Source organism: Charadrius vociferus, unplaced genomic scaffold (genome assembly GCF_000708025.1).
Source record: "Charadrius vociferus isolate BGI_N301 unplaced genomic scaffold, ASM70802v2 scaffold59, whole genome shotgun sequence".
Classification (NCBI taxonomy): Eukaryota; Metazoa; Chordata; class Aves; order Charadriiformes; family Charadriidae; genus Charadrius; species Charadrius vociferus.
Genome location: NW_009661371.1, coordinates 957,015 through 974,821, shown reverse-complemented (window position 1 = coordinate 974,821; position 17,807 = coordinate 957,015). Strand labels below are relative to the sequence as shown.

Sequence of the window (17,807 nt, the reverse complement as noted above, 5' to 3'; positions counted from 1 at the left end):
CCTTAACTGTCACGGAAGTCCCTGTTGTACTAGATGCTGTAAGCAAATAGGCCCTCTCCCAAAGGCCTTGTGAGGCTTGATCTGCCCCACTTAAGCACAGCAGGAGGTTTCCCGAGAGGTCTGAGGGTAGACAAGCTTTCAGTTAGCCAGCCAGAAGCAGTTTTAACTATCCTACTGTTTTCACATTGTAGCAGGTTAAGGGCAAACACATGATTAGTTCTCATTATCCCCAAAGACTAAGACTTCTTCCATCTAATAGAGTTACACTTGTGTTTAAGTACTTTAAGCATGTAAATTATTTCACTGGAGCCAATAAACCTACTTTCTGGCTTAGGCATTTAATTAGGTGCTTTGAATGGACGCCTAAGTGCTTGTTAGAAAGGTCAAGTAAGTTACTTTGAAATCATGGAAAAACACCTTTGGTTAAATCAAAAAGACCTGAGCTATCTTGATTTCCCATGCCGAGAAAATCTTGGTCTTCTGTACTTTAAAGAACTATTTTAAAAAGTTTTAGATAATTATTCCCCTTTGGCTTCATTTCCAGGCGTCCTGAAATTACAATAGTTGCTGCTGAAACCCTCCGGCCATCCTCCTGGTTTCCAGGTGCAAGCCCTGTCACTCCTCAGGGATTAGGATTCCCTTCTGCGTCATCTCATGCTCAGTGGAGGAGAAATGAGCATATTCCAGCTGAGGTGAGCGTGAGTTTACATGAGGTGTGTTTCAATTACAAAGCTAAAAAGCACTTTAAGTTAGAAAGGAACAGTTTTTTGCTTGCTTAGACTTTCATCACATTGAGTAAAAGACTATGACAGTGTTCTTTTCGTCTGCAGACATTAATTTAGTATTTTTAAATTTATATGTCTCTCTTTCTTTAAAAGGATCATATCTGGATGTACATTAATATTTATCGCTCTCTTTTTTAGCTTCCACCATCATATGAGCAGGTGATAAAAGAAATCAATCAAGTGCAAGTCAATACAACAAATAACAATAATGCTGCTGCTCCTAGACATACCACTACTTCTGCAACACAAACTGACTTTCCAGAGGAAGTAACTGGCCATTTGCCAAGAAGTAATGTAAAAACTAGTGTGCCTACACACTGGGAATCTGCAGGCTGTCCAGGTGAGGATGGTTTGGATTTCTCATTGATGAAAACCTTATTCTGTCTCCTGAAGATGTTCTTTATTATCAGTCTGTGCAGCATTTAATATGAATAACAGTTAAATTTCTGTGAATGATTACTTCTGCAAATTTCTGTAAAAATCCTCTATTCTGAAGAACTACCATTGCATTCATGGTTAGACTATAATTAAATTTTGAACGTCTTGCTCGATTCAGCCATAATGGCAATTGCTTTTGGGCCAGAGGAGCTCAAATGTCCAATCAGAATAGAAGCAGTGTTTCACATTAAGACTGAGAAGTGTGCAAACCAAGCTGAGGAAGTTATTTACTGTTCTTTTGTCTAGGTGTTGCTTGCACGCTCCTCATGCTGCAAGCTAACAAGTAGTTTTGAACTCACAACGCGTAGATACCGTGCATTTCAGCAATCTTCACCTTCTTCCTAGAGTTTGTATATTTTTTCATTCATCTTTTTAGAAAAAGAACTGCAGCTTCATGAGCAGCAGTAAGTTCTGAATGAAAAGTGTCATGTTTACCATCCTGATGGCTGACAAAAAATAACATAAATAAAGTGTTCCGGAATAGATAACTGAAACCTTTTCTTTTCTGTTAGCAGGGCAGAGTCCTCTTAAACCTCCTAGGCCTTCTGCATCTCTCCTGAATAGGTCTCCTTCAGAAAATGAGAATCCCTTAATAGTCTTTGAAATTTCTGAAGGTCAGAGGTGCCAAGAAAATCCCAGTCCTGTGATATGTCCTGTGCCAAAGCCAAGATCAAGAAGCAATCTCAGACCTGTGGTCAATAATACTGAAAGTAAGATAGACGATGGAGAAGTAGTGAACCAGTCTACCACAAACGGGCAGCAACCTCCAATTCAGCAGTCACCTCTCTTAGATGATAGCTTACTAGACAATCACTTGGCGATGGACAGCATGAGCACAGAAAAGAGCCAAAACAGTATTGTTTCAAGGATCAAAGTTTTTGAATCCCAAGGAACTAATGATACCTCAGGATTATTAAAAAAGCCAGAAATTGCCCCTCGTTCGTTCACCCCAAGACCTGTTACTGCAAAGAAACCGGTAGTTGCTCCTAAGCCAGAGGTAAGCAGAATTTCAGGAGACTGGGATGCATGGACAGAAAGCAAATCAACACCTTCCAAGGAATTGCAGCCTCAACCTGAAGTAGTTGGGAGCAGTGTTGTAACCAAACCTGAACTGCCAAAGAAACCAAAACCTGGCCTTGTTAAAAGTAGTAGTAGTGATTTTCTTGATGCAAGGAGTGGATCAAAGAACAGTGACGGACAAAAGAAATTTCCAGTTCCTGCTCCAAGGCCTCTCATTCCTAAAAAGTCACGTTATGCAGAAAATCCTGCCCTTTCTTTGGCCCCACTAAAACCGATTGCTGTTTCCCCATGGGCTTCTGTACCTGCCCAAGAAAAAGTTTTCAAGTCTCTGGGGGAATTGTCACCTGCAGCCAACTCCTCGGCACCTGCTTTGCAAAATAAACTCGATGTGGAAGGAGATCTGATCAGTTTTGATGATGACGTTTTGCCCCTAAGTCCAGCCTGCGTAGTTAAAGATAGCATCAGTTCTGAAGCAACAGCAGGTAAGAAGGAATTTTTTTTAACCGTTACGGTGGTTACTCTTTGCAGGTGTATGATCCTGTGTGAGTTATGTCTACCTGTCTTCACAGGGTTTATGTGTGTATATGAAATTTTTGGTTTTCTATTATGTCAAGATCACTATGAAATTGCTTGGATTTTGAGACTCGGGACGTTTCAAGGCTATATAAATCTCAGAACCTGCCTGCTGGATGTATTACGTGATTACTAAAATAATGATAAAAGACTTGATGTTATACGCTAAACATCACCTCCAGAATGTATCACAATTCTCTCTAGGGAAGATGGGACATCTTATCTCTCATCATCTAATCTGACTAATGTATTTGAGTGCCTGCAGTTCTGTAGTGGAAATCTAGTCATCTAGAGAAGCAGCAATGTTTGTTGCATTTAGGGAAATTTGTGATCAAACATACTGGGATACTCTGTCCATCTCAGCAGTGCCTACTTATTTTGTCTTTTTGTCTTGCCTTGTCATGCAACCATATGCTTGTTACACAACTTCAGTTTTTTCTAATAAGTGAAAATAATTGTTTCATACGGACAGATTAATTACTACATCTACATCCCTTTCATAAACCTTGTTTGATTCCATTAAGCACTTGGGGTTGATCTTTTTAATGCAGTTTTAGGTATTTTAAGACACAGGTGGGTGTTGGACTGTCATTAAATTTTTTAGCAATAGGTTTTTCCCTCTTAATATTCAAGTATGTCCTGATTTGACTTACAAGCCCCATTGTAATCCAGGGTCTGTGTCATAGAAAGGACTAGCTATGATTTTTAATCTTTTTTTTTTAACCTCATTTATCATTAAACATCTCAGCTTTATGAAAAGAAAAGCATAGTTACTGTGTAGTTGTCACAGTAAATCAGTATTAATGATTGTTAACAAATGTGATTTCTTCACAGTTTGTGGATTATATCATTATGCGAAGTTCTGATTTGTTATTGTTTCTCCTGTGTATTGGCATAAAAACCCCAAGGCAGATGTAGAAAGTCCCTTAAAGCCCTAAACTGTTAAGATTGGTGTGTATGAACATAGAGATCTCAGGGGAGCTTATAAAAGCAGTGAAATAAGGCAACAGAAGATCCTGCAGGAGAGGAAATTAACTCACCATGAGTTCAAGTCCATATTTTCTTGGACTGACAGATTCCAGGAACACTGCAGAAGCTGTACCAAGCCTGGAAGAAGGGAAGAGTACAGGCTGGCTGGAGAGGCGTTTTGTACTTATGTCAAGGAAGTGTATGACTACCAGTGTCTAGCTGGGAACAGAGTCATGATCATCATTTCTGGAGACTGAAGTTGTGGAACAGCCACCGTGCATGTGATGGTTTTAGAAGAAAGTTAGAAGTGCGAGGCATGACTCTTGTTTTCCATGCATTTAGGATAAAACTTGTGGTTTCAGTCATTTTATTTTTGATTAATAGATGCAACAGAAGGAGGGAAAATGTAACTGTTCTAAGTAGCAGGCAAGAAAAGAGAATAGAATCATAAAATGGTTTAGGTTGGAAGGGACCTTAAAGATCATCTGATTCCAACCCCGCTGCCATGGGCAGGGACACCTCCCACTAGACCATGTTGCTCAAAGCCCCATCCAGCCTGGCCTTGGACACTTCCAGGGATGTGGCATCCACGACTTTTCTGGGCAACCCGTTCCAGTGTCTTACCATCCTCGCAGTAAATAGACTTAGACTTTGAAAGTGCGTAAAAAGGAGAATGGTGTTTTGGCTATGTACACTAAAAAGCTGCCTTTCCCCCAACAGGGAAAAAAATAAATAACATTAATTCTTCTGTTAAATCAGAGGTTGAGTGATGCCAAACAAAAATCACCTGAAAAAACAGCTTTAATGATGAAGTTGTAAGAATGTTAGTCTTCATCTTTCTGGTTGGTGTCCTAGGTGTTATTCTTGATTTCATTAAGAAGAAAATACTTTCCATTCTCATGGTTAGCAGAAGAATTATTCAGATAATAGTTTCCTGACTTCTTTTTGGGTCACCTGTCCATGATTTCATTCATTTCATAAAATGGCATCTTTGCTGCAAACCTTCTTAACCACTCAAGAGAAAAAGGTCTGACGGCATTATTACTTTATTACATTGTAAAATTAGGATTCATTCCAGATTTTTGCAGGCATTTGTGAGCTCAAGATCATATCCTATACTCTTGATTATAATGCCATGCTGTGTCTTGACGAAGCATCCACAAGAGGAACACTGGCTTTCTGAAAAATGAGGCAACACGGAGCACTAACACTAGCTATTTCTCATGTTCCCATAGGAACAGCTTAGGATTTGCAAGATGAATCCACAGTAAAATGTTTTGTAAAGGCAGGAAGAGAAGCTGTAATCTTGCTCCCAGTTCCCCAGACCTTTGCATTTCTTACATATTTGTCATTGTCATTACTTAGCAAAATGACAGTGCTCTGCTTGTTGTTATGGCAACCCTAGAAAGGGAGGAAGGCTTTTATGCAGTGGTGTTTGAAACTAAGCACCAACAGCTTGTTTGTCAAAGAGCAGTGTTACATCACAGATTACAGCATTCACAAAACTTATTTTTCTCTGATACAGCACAAACGCATCTGGTACTTAGACTAATGTAAATAGAACTGGACGGATCGATTGCTGCTGCTAACAGCTGATGCAAAAGTAAGAAGGTGAAGCATTCAGCTGGCGATGGGGAGGGCGCAGAAGTTGAAGTGATCATTTGAATGAAAAGGTGAAACAGGCAAAACAAATTCAGTCTCCGCAGCAATTTAGTTGACTGACGTAAGACATCAGTTTCCTCTAACAGAAGGCTACTATCTCCACAGTAGTGAAAGATATTTGAATATTATTTATGTGCTAAGATCAACAGTGTTAGCAACAAACCAATTTATAGTTTCACCATTTAAACTGTCAGTGTTTAACTACTAAAGCTAGCTGGATGATTTTCTTCAAAACTTACCTCAGGCAATCCCATGGGTTTCATCAGTGTTTGACAGCATCTCCCACAGCACAGCTGTTAGTGTGCTGATCTTGCCCTTATCCAAACATTAATGATTTTATCTTTGCCTGACCTATATGGAGGGGGGAAACTGTTCTGGTGCAAATAGAGACTCTGGGTACCAAGATCCCTTTCAAAGCTTTCAGCATCCACTCTGCCAGTTGAAGTCTGTGGGAGCTTTGGAAGCTCAACAGCTCTGAGATTCAGTGGTGAGCTGTGGCAGAACCTTGCATCCAACTCGTGTGTCTGATGCTGGCCCAATGGAAGTGCCAGGAAGAAGTCAGGAATAACAGATCTGTAGAACTGCTCCTTTCATCAGCAGCCAAAATTGATGGCGGTTTTAAGTGCCATAATTTTGGACTCAAAGGCTGGAGATAACGTTCAAAGCCACTTACATCCTAATGAAATTACTCCTGTTCAAGTCAGTCATTTAGAATGTGAAGGCATCTGTTTGGGACTCTAAATCTTGAGGTGCTAATGCTTTGATGACACTTGTGATACTTTGGACCATCTGGGGTATTTTTGCATTTCTCTTACAGCTGATAACAGGGACTTGTGCAGTTCCTGAAGGTTAAAAGTTTCGATAATCTGTCAGGTGAGCTCTTTTCTCACTAATCTGTTTTTACAAATGCTTGGAAATGAAATCCTAGTGCAAGTTGAACTGAGTGTAAACTCCATGGCTTCAGATCCATGATTTTACCCATAACTTGTATCAGTTGCTATGTTAAAGCATGTAGTGTGCCTGCTTGCTAAATGTTCTGAGAATGTATGCTTTCGACAAAAAAAAATAAGTAAATAAGGTAACAGTGCATTTAAAGCCCACATTTAAGTTGAAACCTGGAAGTGATCTTGCTAGAGTGTTTTCATTCCTTTTTGTGTGTGGAACATCATTCTTCTTTCTTGCTTCTCTGTCTCTAAAACAGCATATACTTCACTGATTGCTCTATGCCTGTTACACCGGAACGCAATTTAAACCAAATGCTTTGAAAAGTAGTTCAGAGAAAGCCGTACCGGAGACAGCAGGACACAGCTCTCTTTTGATGTATTCATCATATTAGTGTATTTCAATTCTAACAGTAATACAACGACTGCAGTTCTTAATTGTTTTATCTATCTGAGTGGCTGTCTACTTCATCACAGTATAAAAGTTCACTTCTGCCTGTATGGCAAAAAAAAAAAACCCAACCAAACCAGAGCTGCTATCCATTTTTATGTATTGTTCCTTCTTCTGGCATGAATGGTGGAATTCGTGTGACATTGTAGCCAATTCAGAAAAACTGCTGCTTGAGTAACTCCAAATTTGTCTGCTGTGGGGATATTGCCCAGCTGCTTGTTTTTAATTGCTTCCTCAGGAAGGAAAAGAAAAAAAAGAACTAAAATATTTCTAACTAGTAGATTAGTCCAGACATATCTTCAAATCAATGCAGCTTTTCTTAGGGTTCTGCTTTGTTACTTTCCAATGACTCTTGTTGTGATTATTCTAAAGTTACCTGTCTCCTTTTTTACTTACTGCCAAAAGTGTCATCCTCAGAGCAGAGTGAGCTGTCTCATCCATTTTAATATGCTGTTTTGCTTAAACCCCTGACACAAAGAGATTTACCTGAAGATATGCTACTGCAGGGTGGAGTAGAGGAGGTATGGGTCTGTGCTGTGTCCTGTTGGTTTTGCTGCAAGGTTGGAAATTTCCAGCAGAAGTGGTAACAAGCATCCATTAACTCTTCAGAAGCTACAGATGTTTGCTTAGTAAACATAAATTGGAGTCTTCAAGGAGCTTGGAAGTGACTCCACTGTTACCGCAGGAAAAGGCCTTATATCTCGTTTCAGGAAACAAACAAGGTTTTAAAGTCATAGCTACATAATAGATGAGGAGCCCTATAGGTTGTCAAATGCAAATTAATTTGCTTTTGAGTTCCATGTCTATAGATGCTATTAAGTGGTAACACACAAGTAATTATGTTCTTAACAATAACTGTCATCTTTGGTGATTAAATCTGTTTTACAGTAACACTTAAAATGCAGATATCCTTTGATCAGAAAGATCTTCAACAAACAACAAAGAAGTGTTTATAAATAAAACAGTATTTATTTCCTTTGCTGAAAGCATGTGAGATTCTTGCAAGAGTATGGATGGGTATTTTAAACAACATTATAAATTCCCTTGTCCTTCACATTTTCATTAAAAAGATTTTGTATGCCCTACTGCTTTGCTTCACCAAACCTGCTTTGGCGATTTCCAGCTTGCCTTTTCTGGGGCACTTGAATCTCTTGCAAATGAACAAGCGTTCATTCACCTGGCAAGAATGGACAAGGCTGTGTTTCTTCATCTTCAGGGTAATTTAGGGGATTTGGGTTTTTTGTCACCCACTGCATGTCCAAATACCTTCCTGCATCCAATTTTTGAAGTGAGACCAGGTTATGCAACCAATTTCTAACAACATCACCTCATGACTGATCTGTTCTGGGCAGGAGGTTGGATTCGAGATCTCCTGAAGGCTCTTGCAATCTGAACTATCCTAGTCTTACTTCACCTATTAAAATAGATTAATGATGTAGGAATAGCTTCCAAAATCTCACATAATAGCTTGTGCTGCTATAAGCAGTCCTTTTGTGCCAAAGGTGGTGTAATTACTATCACCTTTACTAGTATGGACAAGCTAGCACTGAACTGAACAGTTGTGCTTTTAGATACATACAAATAGTTTTTTATTCCTGCAGTTTCAGAAAGAAGTGCTGAAAGCTCAGAAGAGGTCCATTTATATCTGTTTCTGTGTACAATGTAGCACTGTAGTTTTCCACCCCATAAATGCTTGTATTGCCATTAAGTGTTACAATAGCCCAAGAAATTTTGCTATTCCAGTAGTAGATTTTGGTTTACCTGCTCTCTGACTGTCTAACAACGTAGATGAGATATTTCATTGCTCAGTTAAGGTCATCTTGCATTTTAAACAAGTACATTTAGGTTGGATCTTCTGTTGCATCTCTCGGCAAGTTGGTGTTTTTTTTTCTATACTTTCCAGAGAATATCAAACTCTACATAATTCTTTGACTTTGTGCACTTTTGTCATACTGATGGCTAGATTCCATCTGCAGACTCCACATGTATCCTGTACACATCATTCATTCTTTGGATTGGACTCGTTCCTCAAAAATAGTGATCACTGGCCTTGAATTGCCTTGCTTTTTGTGGTGATCCATCAGATGTCAGCAGTGAAGAGGGAGCAATGCCGGAAACCTATGCAAGTAGTTCACTACATGTTCTCTGCTCTGAGTAGCAATAAATGTTGCTGGATAAATTCTTCCTGTCCTGAAGTCTTTGCACAACTCTTTTTAAAAATCTTGTTAATGTGTGAGAAGTTTGAAATTTCTATTTTGGCATCTGGACATAATGTTTCTGGGAGAAAGGATAACCCTCAAGATAAAATTTCAGAAATTACTGTGTGCTTGTGCTCCAGTGTTGTGTGCTTTTGATAAAACAGCATAAGCAGGTGCAGAAATAAAACTAATGCTTTGGCAACCACATTGGAAAAGCTACTTCTCTGTAAAGGTTCTTATATACAAGATACTTTTACCAGCCTGCTCAAGTACCTGTTTGACTAAATGTGCCATATCAGATAAGGTAAGTCTCCTTGGCCTGATGAACTGTAAATCTTTGAATGAAGCAGGACCACACAGTCCGTTCAGAGCCTCTACCAAAGTAACGGGGCTAGTCATGAAAAACCTCTGTGTAAACTGGAGAGAAAGAAATTGTAGAATGTTATGATAGCAGATTTGCTTGTCTCTGCTCCAACTTTAAGTTTGAAGCCATACTAAGTCTACTCCTGAATACTGTATTCCTTTTATTTGAGTGACATGATCTACTCTCCTAATGTTAGGAGAATGCTGAGAAGCCTGAGTTTCACCTAAGCTTACTTTCAGGTTATGCACAGATTACATCCTGAAAGAACCTGTATCCAGTTCTCTCTGTCTTTTTTTTTTTTTTTTTCCTTTTTTCTATTTGAATTTCCCAGTCTATTAAAAGATATGGTCATGACCAGTTCATAGCAATTTTCCGTGCAGAGGGAGCTGCAAATTGCACATTTTGAAAAAGGTGGTGTAGTCCGTATTATTCTCTCTGGGTCAGAAATACCATTTCTAAGAAGAGTGAACTATTAGTTTTGGTGATGAAAAATATTGGGGAAAACTGCAATTGGGGAGATCACTGATGCTGGAATTTAGGTAAGATACCTGTCTAATATGCCTATTTATAGTTGTAAATAGGTTGAGATTTAGAATGTCTGAGTGAACGTTAGACTTGTGTTTGTAGCATTTCACAGTGTTTCTTGAGCATAGGCCACATTCCTCTTTGGGATGTTTTCTGTCAGGTATCCATTGAATCTCCGGCTATATTACTAGAAGGGACCTGTTGTTGAAAATCTTCCCCCAAGTGTGGGTTAAGTATGCTTCCACAAACACCAGAGTGGTTTCATGGGGCTAGGTTTTAATAAAACCATTTGTTGATGACATTTGGCTCTACTCTCTGTTCCTGGAAGACTCTGATAACAATACTGTTCTTTGTGAAGAGAATGTGTGAACCGAACCTTGCCTGTAACAGCTGATTTTGTTCTTTTAATTAAACATTGAGAGTAGACACAGTTGCATACTTGTGTGGTGGCAAGTGTTGTCATGTCAGCATCAACACCTTTTGTACTACGTTGCTCTAGTGTGTACTGAGAGTACTTCTTGCAGGACTGAGCATCTTCACAGCAGATATTACTGTTCAGCGCTTTTAGCTTTCCACATCTGATTTGTCTGGAGATTCCACTTATTGCTGCTGAGGTATCTGTTACCATCTTACTACCACTTACTTAAAGACTGCCAATAAATATTTCAGAAAGATATCCATCTGTCCTGCTCATGTGGGCAAAAGCTAGTGTTTGTTCTGTAACCTCCTGATTTTTTATTTTAAACAAGGATGATAAGTGAAAGTGGAGGAAACAAAAGCTGTCTTTCCTAAACTGGTAAAAGAAAGAGATGATATAGAGTGTATTTGAATATACAATTTTCATTTGTATTTCCTGTCAACAAGTACAGTAATATATGTTGTCACATAAACCTTTGAAAAAGAAGCTGTAGAAAAGTGAGACTAAGGAAGACACAGGCTTTAAGCATCATTGTAAAAGTTTAATAAAAAAAATTACAGAAGTCTGTTCATATGTGTTATGAAAAGTGCCTTGCAGATTAATTTCCTTGAACTGAGAAGCTTTAAATGATTATATTAACAATTCTGTTTTCACACCTCCATGAATTATGCTCAAATGATGCTGAATTGTTGTTAAACAACATAAAAATTTGATATGTTGTCAGTCCCATTGCACAAAGCAGCACGGTCGTTTACTCAGCCAATTTCTGCTGCAAACCCAACACTGGGGAATGCAATAACACAAACAAGGTAATGAGTTTTGAACTAATTATGAGGTGACAACAGTATAATAGAACATAAGATAATGAGTGGAAAACTAAGGTTCATCGAATGGATTTCTCAGCCTTAGAAATGGCTTTTCTCAGACTTAAAAAATACTTCTCAGATTTATTGATTTAGAGACCTCTGCCAACTGTTGAATGGTTTAGAAAACCATTTCTACACATAGCGATGATTAACAGCTGACAAACAGTAATTTTGTATGATTTTAAATCTGCCATAAATTTTCAAGACTACAGATCTGTGATTATTTTGGCTGTTTAGGGCGTTTCCACTTGTTCTCACGATGTCTATATTTTTATGAGATGGAGGCTTTGGAAAATTGTTTCCTTATTGTTCATGCGGAACTTCCTTAACCTCTGCAGAACCTTACCTTGAGAGGTGCTCCATGTGTCGGCATGTTCCCTATGGTCTTGCTGTACCAAGGAGCCCGTGGCTTAGCCCTGCTCACCTTTCCTCTCCTTGCCCTGTGTCTCCGGCTTCCCAAAGGGCCAGTGCAGCTTTGAGGCCCCACTGCCCTGCTGCCTCGCCAGGGTCACTTCTCAAATCTGGCATAAAGTTGCCAGAAAAGTGAAAGAAAGAAGAAAGATTTCTGCTGTCAGTTTTCTTTTTCAGCTGCACTAAAGTCACTGTGAATGCCAGCGTAAGAGTTAAGATTAGATAAATCTTTTTTGTTGCAATTCAAATGTTAGCAGTGTATCTAGCAGACATAGGTATAATGGAATAAAAGAAAATTGTAACTGCAGGTTTGCTCTAAGAGTGGGATTTTTGTTTCTTGTAATGACCATACTGCCAGAATGCTTGCACCCCTCTTGTGGTCTGTGTTTTCAAGTCCTCTAGAAAAATCCCTGCTCTGATGCAGCTTTCACTGAAGAGACCTAAACCTTTTAGTGACTAGTGCTAATCCATAACTTAAACAAGGTGTTAGTTTTACCCTTACCTTTTAACATTGTGGGTTGCCTGTGCCGAGTTTCTGGATGCGCAAGTGTCTTTGGGCACAACATGATGGAGCCATCTTCTGTCTAGGTGGTAGCAGGGCTTATTTTTAACTATAGCCTATATACCTTTAGCTATAGACAAATCGTTGGCCTGTCATGATCCATTCTACCTGAAGTGTATGCTCAAAGCTGTTGTACAAGCAGCCTGACGGAAGGAATTGATGTGCTTTGATTCACGATTAAAAGGCGACACGAAGGTACCCAGGCAGACTTCTGGGGAGCCTGTAGGCAAGTAGGTAGACGTCTTGACTTTGAGAGAGAACATGGCACAAACCCCCATGGCACGCCTGTACGTGATGGATACGCCTCCAAAGAGAGCCTTAAGCAAGGGGCTAGCGGGAGGTGGACACCTGAGCAGGAGTGAGCACGCACGGGCCCTGCAGCATGTTGTCCCTGCTGTGGCTACAGCCGCACGCTGGCAGCGGGAGCTGGGGAGGACCCGGGGCTCGGACAGAGGGCAGGAGCACCCGGCAAGGAGGAGCGGCGGCAGAGGCTGGGGGAGCTGTGACCACCAAGTTGCGTGCGTGCGGGAGGGCAGCCCCTTACACTGCAACTCAGCAGCTCAATATTACACGGTGTTTTCTCTCTCTGAGGAAATTTTCGATTGGAAAAAATAAATAAATACAGAGCTTGATGCACTTGGTCTTCTTCTCCTCTCTAAAAATGCCGAGGCTTTTTTAATTAAAATGCTAAAAGGTTTTTAATGAGGTTGTTCATAAATACCATGTTTTTGGATTTTCTTAAATCTTATGTGTATTCCCAGACACAGATTTCTAGCGTCTTGATAAACTGCACTGTGTTATACTATCCAAAATTATCTGTAAGAAATCATTACTTTGTATTATGTAATTTTCATATTGTTTTTTATAAGTGTTGAAGATAGAGTTTTATCAAATACAAGGCTTCCAACTTTGTCAGAAAGTGTGGCTGTAGTTCTGGGAAAGGGTCTGTTTTTATAAAAGGTCCTGAAGAATTTAGAGAGATGCCCAGCGTGCTTCCTCCCTGAGACTCTGACACTCCATAAATAACATCTCATTGAGCTACGCATCTAAAAAGGCCACCAGAGGAGATCAAACTCAGTTGTTGGGGCTATGAATATGAGTCATGGAGAATTTATTGTCCGGAGTGCTTTTCCAGTTTCTACTTTACACATTTATGATACCGTTAAGCATTGCCATTTTACTACAGGTTTTGGTAATGTCAGAGAAAAAGGTAACAGTTGTTAACAACAGAGAAGAGGTAATAAATGAAGTATTGCTCTTTGACATGAAGGTGTACTTGAGAAAGTACCCATTGATTTGGATTTTATTTATGTACAAGTATTTTTACAGCTGCCTTCTACATGCGCATATGTTCCCATGCCTATTAATAAGAGGCCAGTGCTTAAGTTTATGAAGCATAGAAAACATTGCTCCTGTCTCCCCGATGGAATGATTGGACAGGCTGGTAAAGGAATGAGTGGTACAGGCAGGGGCAGAGCTCAGGCACGACTCCCAGTCCTTGGTCTGACCCAGTCTCCCCCATGACACCAGGTTTATAATCAGTGAAATGATGCAGAGTGTTCCAGGGACTTAGTTGTTCTACAGCAAAGACATTTTGTAATCATAAATATTTAAATGCTTTGCTTTGCTTTGCTTTGTTTCTGTAGACATTTTATCTGCTGCAGTGCTTACTGTTTAGCTTTGGCAAGATTTTATTGATTAAAACTTTTTAGCAAATGTGTTCACAGCTATACCTGCATATTAGAGCAACTGCTTTGAAAATGTTTCCCTAAAGCCATCCTGATTTCAGGTCGCTATTACCAAGCAATGTGGTTCGTCTTGTTCAGTAGCTTATGTAATCCCAGAAGGCATCTGGAACATGTTTATGTTAAGTCAACTATGAATGCAGATGTGCAAAAAGACATATTCTTTACAAAGAGCTGAGTACGCTATTTGCCATCATCCTGATTTATATATAAATTTTTTATAGAACTTTCTTGGGTGTGATGTATTAATGTCCTTAATAATAAAATCAATACCCAGTGAGATTTGTGTTGAACAAATAAATATGTTGGGGTGTTTGGTTTTTTTTTTTTTCCTTTTAGATCCATTTCAATTCCTCACTAAAAGTGAACCTGCAAAGGAACAGACAGCTCAACCAGCTTTAGCCCGGAAACCCACTGTGATCCGAATCCCAGCTAAACCCGGGAAATGTAAGTCCTTCTCCCAAATTGTCTGAGAAATTTCTGTCAGAAAATCACTTTAAATGAGACTTATTGTTTACTAAATGAGTTGCTGTTTACTGTCTATATTAGCTGCCAAAGGAATCCCGTGATACAGTGTGACGAGAGAGAGTAGCCAACCTAAGGGCTGTGGTGGGAGGGAGAAATAGCTGGGAGTCATGTTCCCCTCTCCCTGCCTCCCAGCTACCTTGTCTGGCTCCCTCCCTTGTGCTAAGTTTGGTGTCCCTCAAACCATATGGAACATATCAGAGATGAAACCGGGGGGGCAGGGATCTGAAGGCTGGCAGGGAAGAGCTGGGAGAGACCCTTTCAGAAGAAGCAAGCTTGTTTGGTCAGCTAAACCGTATCGCTGAGCTGTACCTTTGGTTAAACTGACTTCTGTTCTGACATCAGCTGAGGGTATTCTAATGCTGCTTTCGAGCTTCCTGGGAGCAGGGCCTCCCACTTGTCAAAGGAACAACATTAGTATATTAAACTTCGCTTCAGCGCAGCTTAGTTGGGTTTTAAGCATATTTTTCACAGCTTACATCAAAAAGTTCCCTTGACTCATGTTAGATTTGAAATCTGTGGCCATTTAGGTAATAGTGTTTTGGTAGCAGCTGAGGGAATAAAAAAGGCATGCAAAAACAAAAGGGTGCAAAAACCTGATGTGTGCAGTTTTGTGTCAAGGTCTTGACCGTAGTTTTCTGACAGATACCATATCCCTAATGCCTTCCACCTCTATTCCTTTACAGCTTTACAAATGACACTGACAGTATCTCAGAGTGGAAATTTATCAGAGAGCCACAAGGTCTTTGTGTTGATCTTTGTATGCTTGAGTACACACTTGCTTCTGTTTAGCCTCAAAGCTTAGGGAGAAATGTCACAAGATAGTTCTTAAAACTCATATTTCAAAATTATGTTTTCTACACAGAGTAGGTGTAGAGCCAGCTTGTATCAACTAGATGTCCATATGTTTTTTCTCCTAAGACTTTCTCTCATTGTTTCCTGAGTTCCCTTCTCCACCCCCCCCTCCACACTACCCCAGTGCTAAAATACTAGGTTTTGTTTTCCTCTGCTTATTTGAGAAATGCAGTGGAAGTTATTAAAAATGCAGAGAAGACTGAAGATAAAGCTATGAGGAAAAGTCTTTCTGTTAATGTCTGATTATAAATAAAAGTGTTTTTTTCAGTTGGAAGAGTATGTTTACGAACTACTACTGTAAAGAACCCAAGGCATAATTCTTCTCCACAAAGGAAATTGTAATTTCCATTAAAAAAAAAAAAAAAAGACCTGACAAATTATTTTTTTTTCATTTTCATTTTTCTTTCCTGAGCTCGATTCTCTTTTGAACTTGTAGATAACTGGTCCCTTGCTGCTCTCTAGTGGTAATTGAACTTTCCACAGGAGACTGCTGGTCATACTGTACTTAGCTACAATTGTCGGGGGGGGTGTGAAGGACTGCTTTATGGAAGGCTGTGGCTGGAAGATTAATGGGATGTTGAGGAACAGAAACAGGTTGCAAGAAAGCAGAGTAGCCTTTTGTCAGATAGGAGCTGCTGCAGAAATGTAAGCTGTTAAAACTTAAAAAATGAGAAAAGTACAACTGGGCATAGGTATAACATGGATATAGTAGGATTTACCTTGTAAGAGGACCACATAATCTCAGTAGAAGGGGTCTTTTACCATTGTGGGTAGGGAGGGAGATTAATTCTGTAAGGAACCAGCACAGACCAAAAAGAAAAACCCCATAAAACCAAAAAAACCCTCATTCAGCGCTACCAAAAGGGGGACAGAGCTGGATGCCTAAGGATTTGAACTCCGGTAAAGCACTCATTTAGCATTAGCATTTTTGTCGAGATGTGATTAGAAAGGAAGCATTAAACTTCCACTTCACTTATTAGACTTAGAAATCACTGAAAATAACACCTGCCTTCTAGTTCTTGGGTGGTTTTTTTTCTTCCTTTATTTCCTTTAATTTTGGTCTTATAAAAAGTAAAGGCAAGGAAATTGGGCCATCTGTGTATACATCCAAGATTTGAAGTGGTATGAATAAATAAATCTCTTATGCTTTTTATAAATCAGTAAGGTATGATAAGAGAAGATTTCTCTTGCAATTACTGTCAGGTATTGTTTTTACTTTTTATCAGTCATACTAACTTAGAAGAGTGATGAACTTCACTAACTTTTTTTCCCCATGCTTGCTCACTGCCAACACGGTAACTGTGGCCTGCTCTGAAGAATAAGGTATTTATCCTTGAACTGATCCATTTTTAAACAGCACGCCAGTGTTTTAGATCATAGTAATGCAACTGAGGTGTTAAAAACAAACAACACTTCTCCCTATGTGTTATTTCTTTGTTGAGAGTACTTTTCAAGAAATGAGCAACTGAAAGTTTTCATTTGGATAGAATCTCTCCTCTTTTTTTGTCATCATTCTATAAATGTCCAGGCTGTCTACACATATTTTTACATAACTCCAAGACTGTCTGGAATTCAGAAGAGCTTAAGTGTCTGAAGTTCTTTGTATGAAATGAATTTTCTTGATATACAAATACATTGTAAAATAGATGGGAAGGTTCAAATATATAAGGGCAAAGTGATTGGTAAATATGCTGGCAAAACCTGTCCAAGTGCTTCTCAGGTTTCAATGGCAGCAACATTGAAAGCAAATATCATATCATTAGCAGGGTTTCGTCTTCTTTATTGAGACTGAGAACATCATCACTCTTCCCTAGTAAGAGCTGTACCGTTTCCTCTTCCATGTCCTAAATTTGCTTAGCCCCTTGAAGACTACCAGGGATCCTCCATCTCTTTTCTTTCTGTCACCCTGAATTTTGTAGCAAGCAACGGTTTATTTTCTTGCCTTTACCTTTCTGGAGATTCTTCCATCCAAGTCTCCTGATCTTTCAGGGTTACTTGAAATAACCCTCAGCTGTTTTCCAGCCTGAAGGATATTCCAAGAGCTGACAGCTGAAAAAAGTGAGCCAGTTTAGAAATGTGGCTGAGAGATGGTGATGGTGTTTCAGGGTATCCAGTAATGAGTCTGACATTCCCAGGGGCAGAAACTCTTCTACTTGTCTGATATTATATCAGCAAGTATTGCAGCTGAAACCCTGAAACCCTAGAATAACTTGCCGGTGTCCTGAGAGTAAAGTGAAGATCTGTTATGCAGGATGGGAAGTATTCCTGAAGTCAACCTCAGAGTTGCAACGTTCCCTTCACATCCCTGTTCCCTTCACATCACTTTTCTCTTCACTAGTCTTTAAGTGGTCCTGCCCATTGGCTGCTCTGGCTTCGAGGAAAGAAGTTCCATTCACAACAAGATTCCCCGAACCAAGGTGGATTCCCCTGCCTATTGTTGGTCCATGTAAAGAAGCTATTAATTAGACTTTCATTTGGGAACTCTTGTTTTTTTCACAG

The 17,807-nt window shown here is 39.5% G+C and overlaps 1 protein-coding gene across 1 annotated transcript in view; it reads left to right on the top strand.

The window, feature by feature from the left end:
• Nucleotides 1-2,043: 2,043 nt before the first annotated feature.
• SH3D19 (SH3 domain containing 19) overlaps nucleotides 2,044-17,807 on the top strand; it is a 31,678-nt gene continuing 15,914 nt past the window's right edge. Inside the window, exons 1-2 of the mRNA XM_009893762.1 lie at nucleotides 2,044-2,725; nucleotides 14,268-14,375. Coding sequence (XP_009892064.1) covers nucleotides 2,044-2,725; nucleotides 14,268-14,375 — 790 coding nt within the window. The remainder of the gene's footprint in view (nucleotides 2,726-14,267; nucleotides 14,376-17,807) is intronic.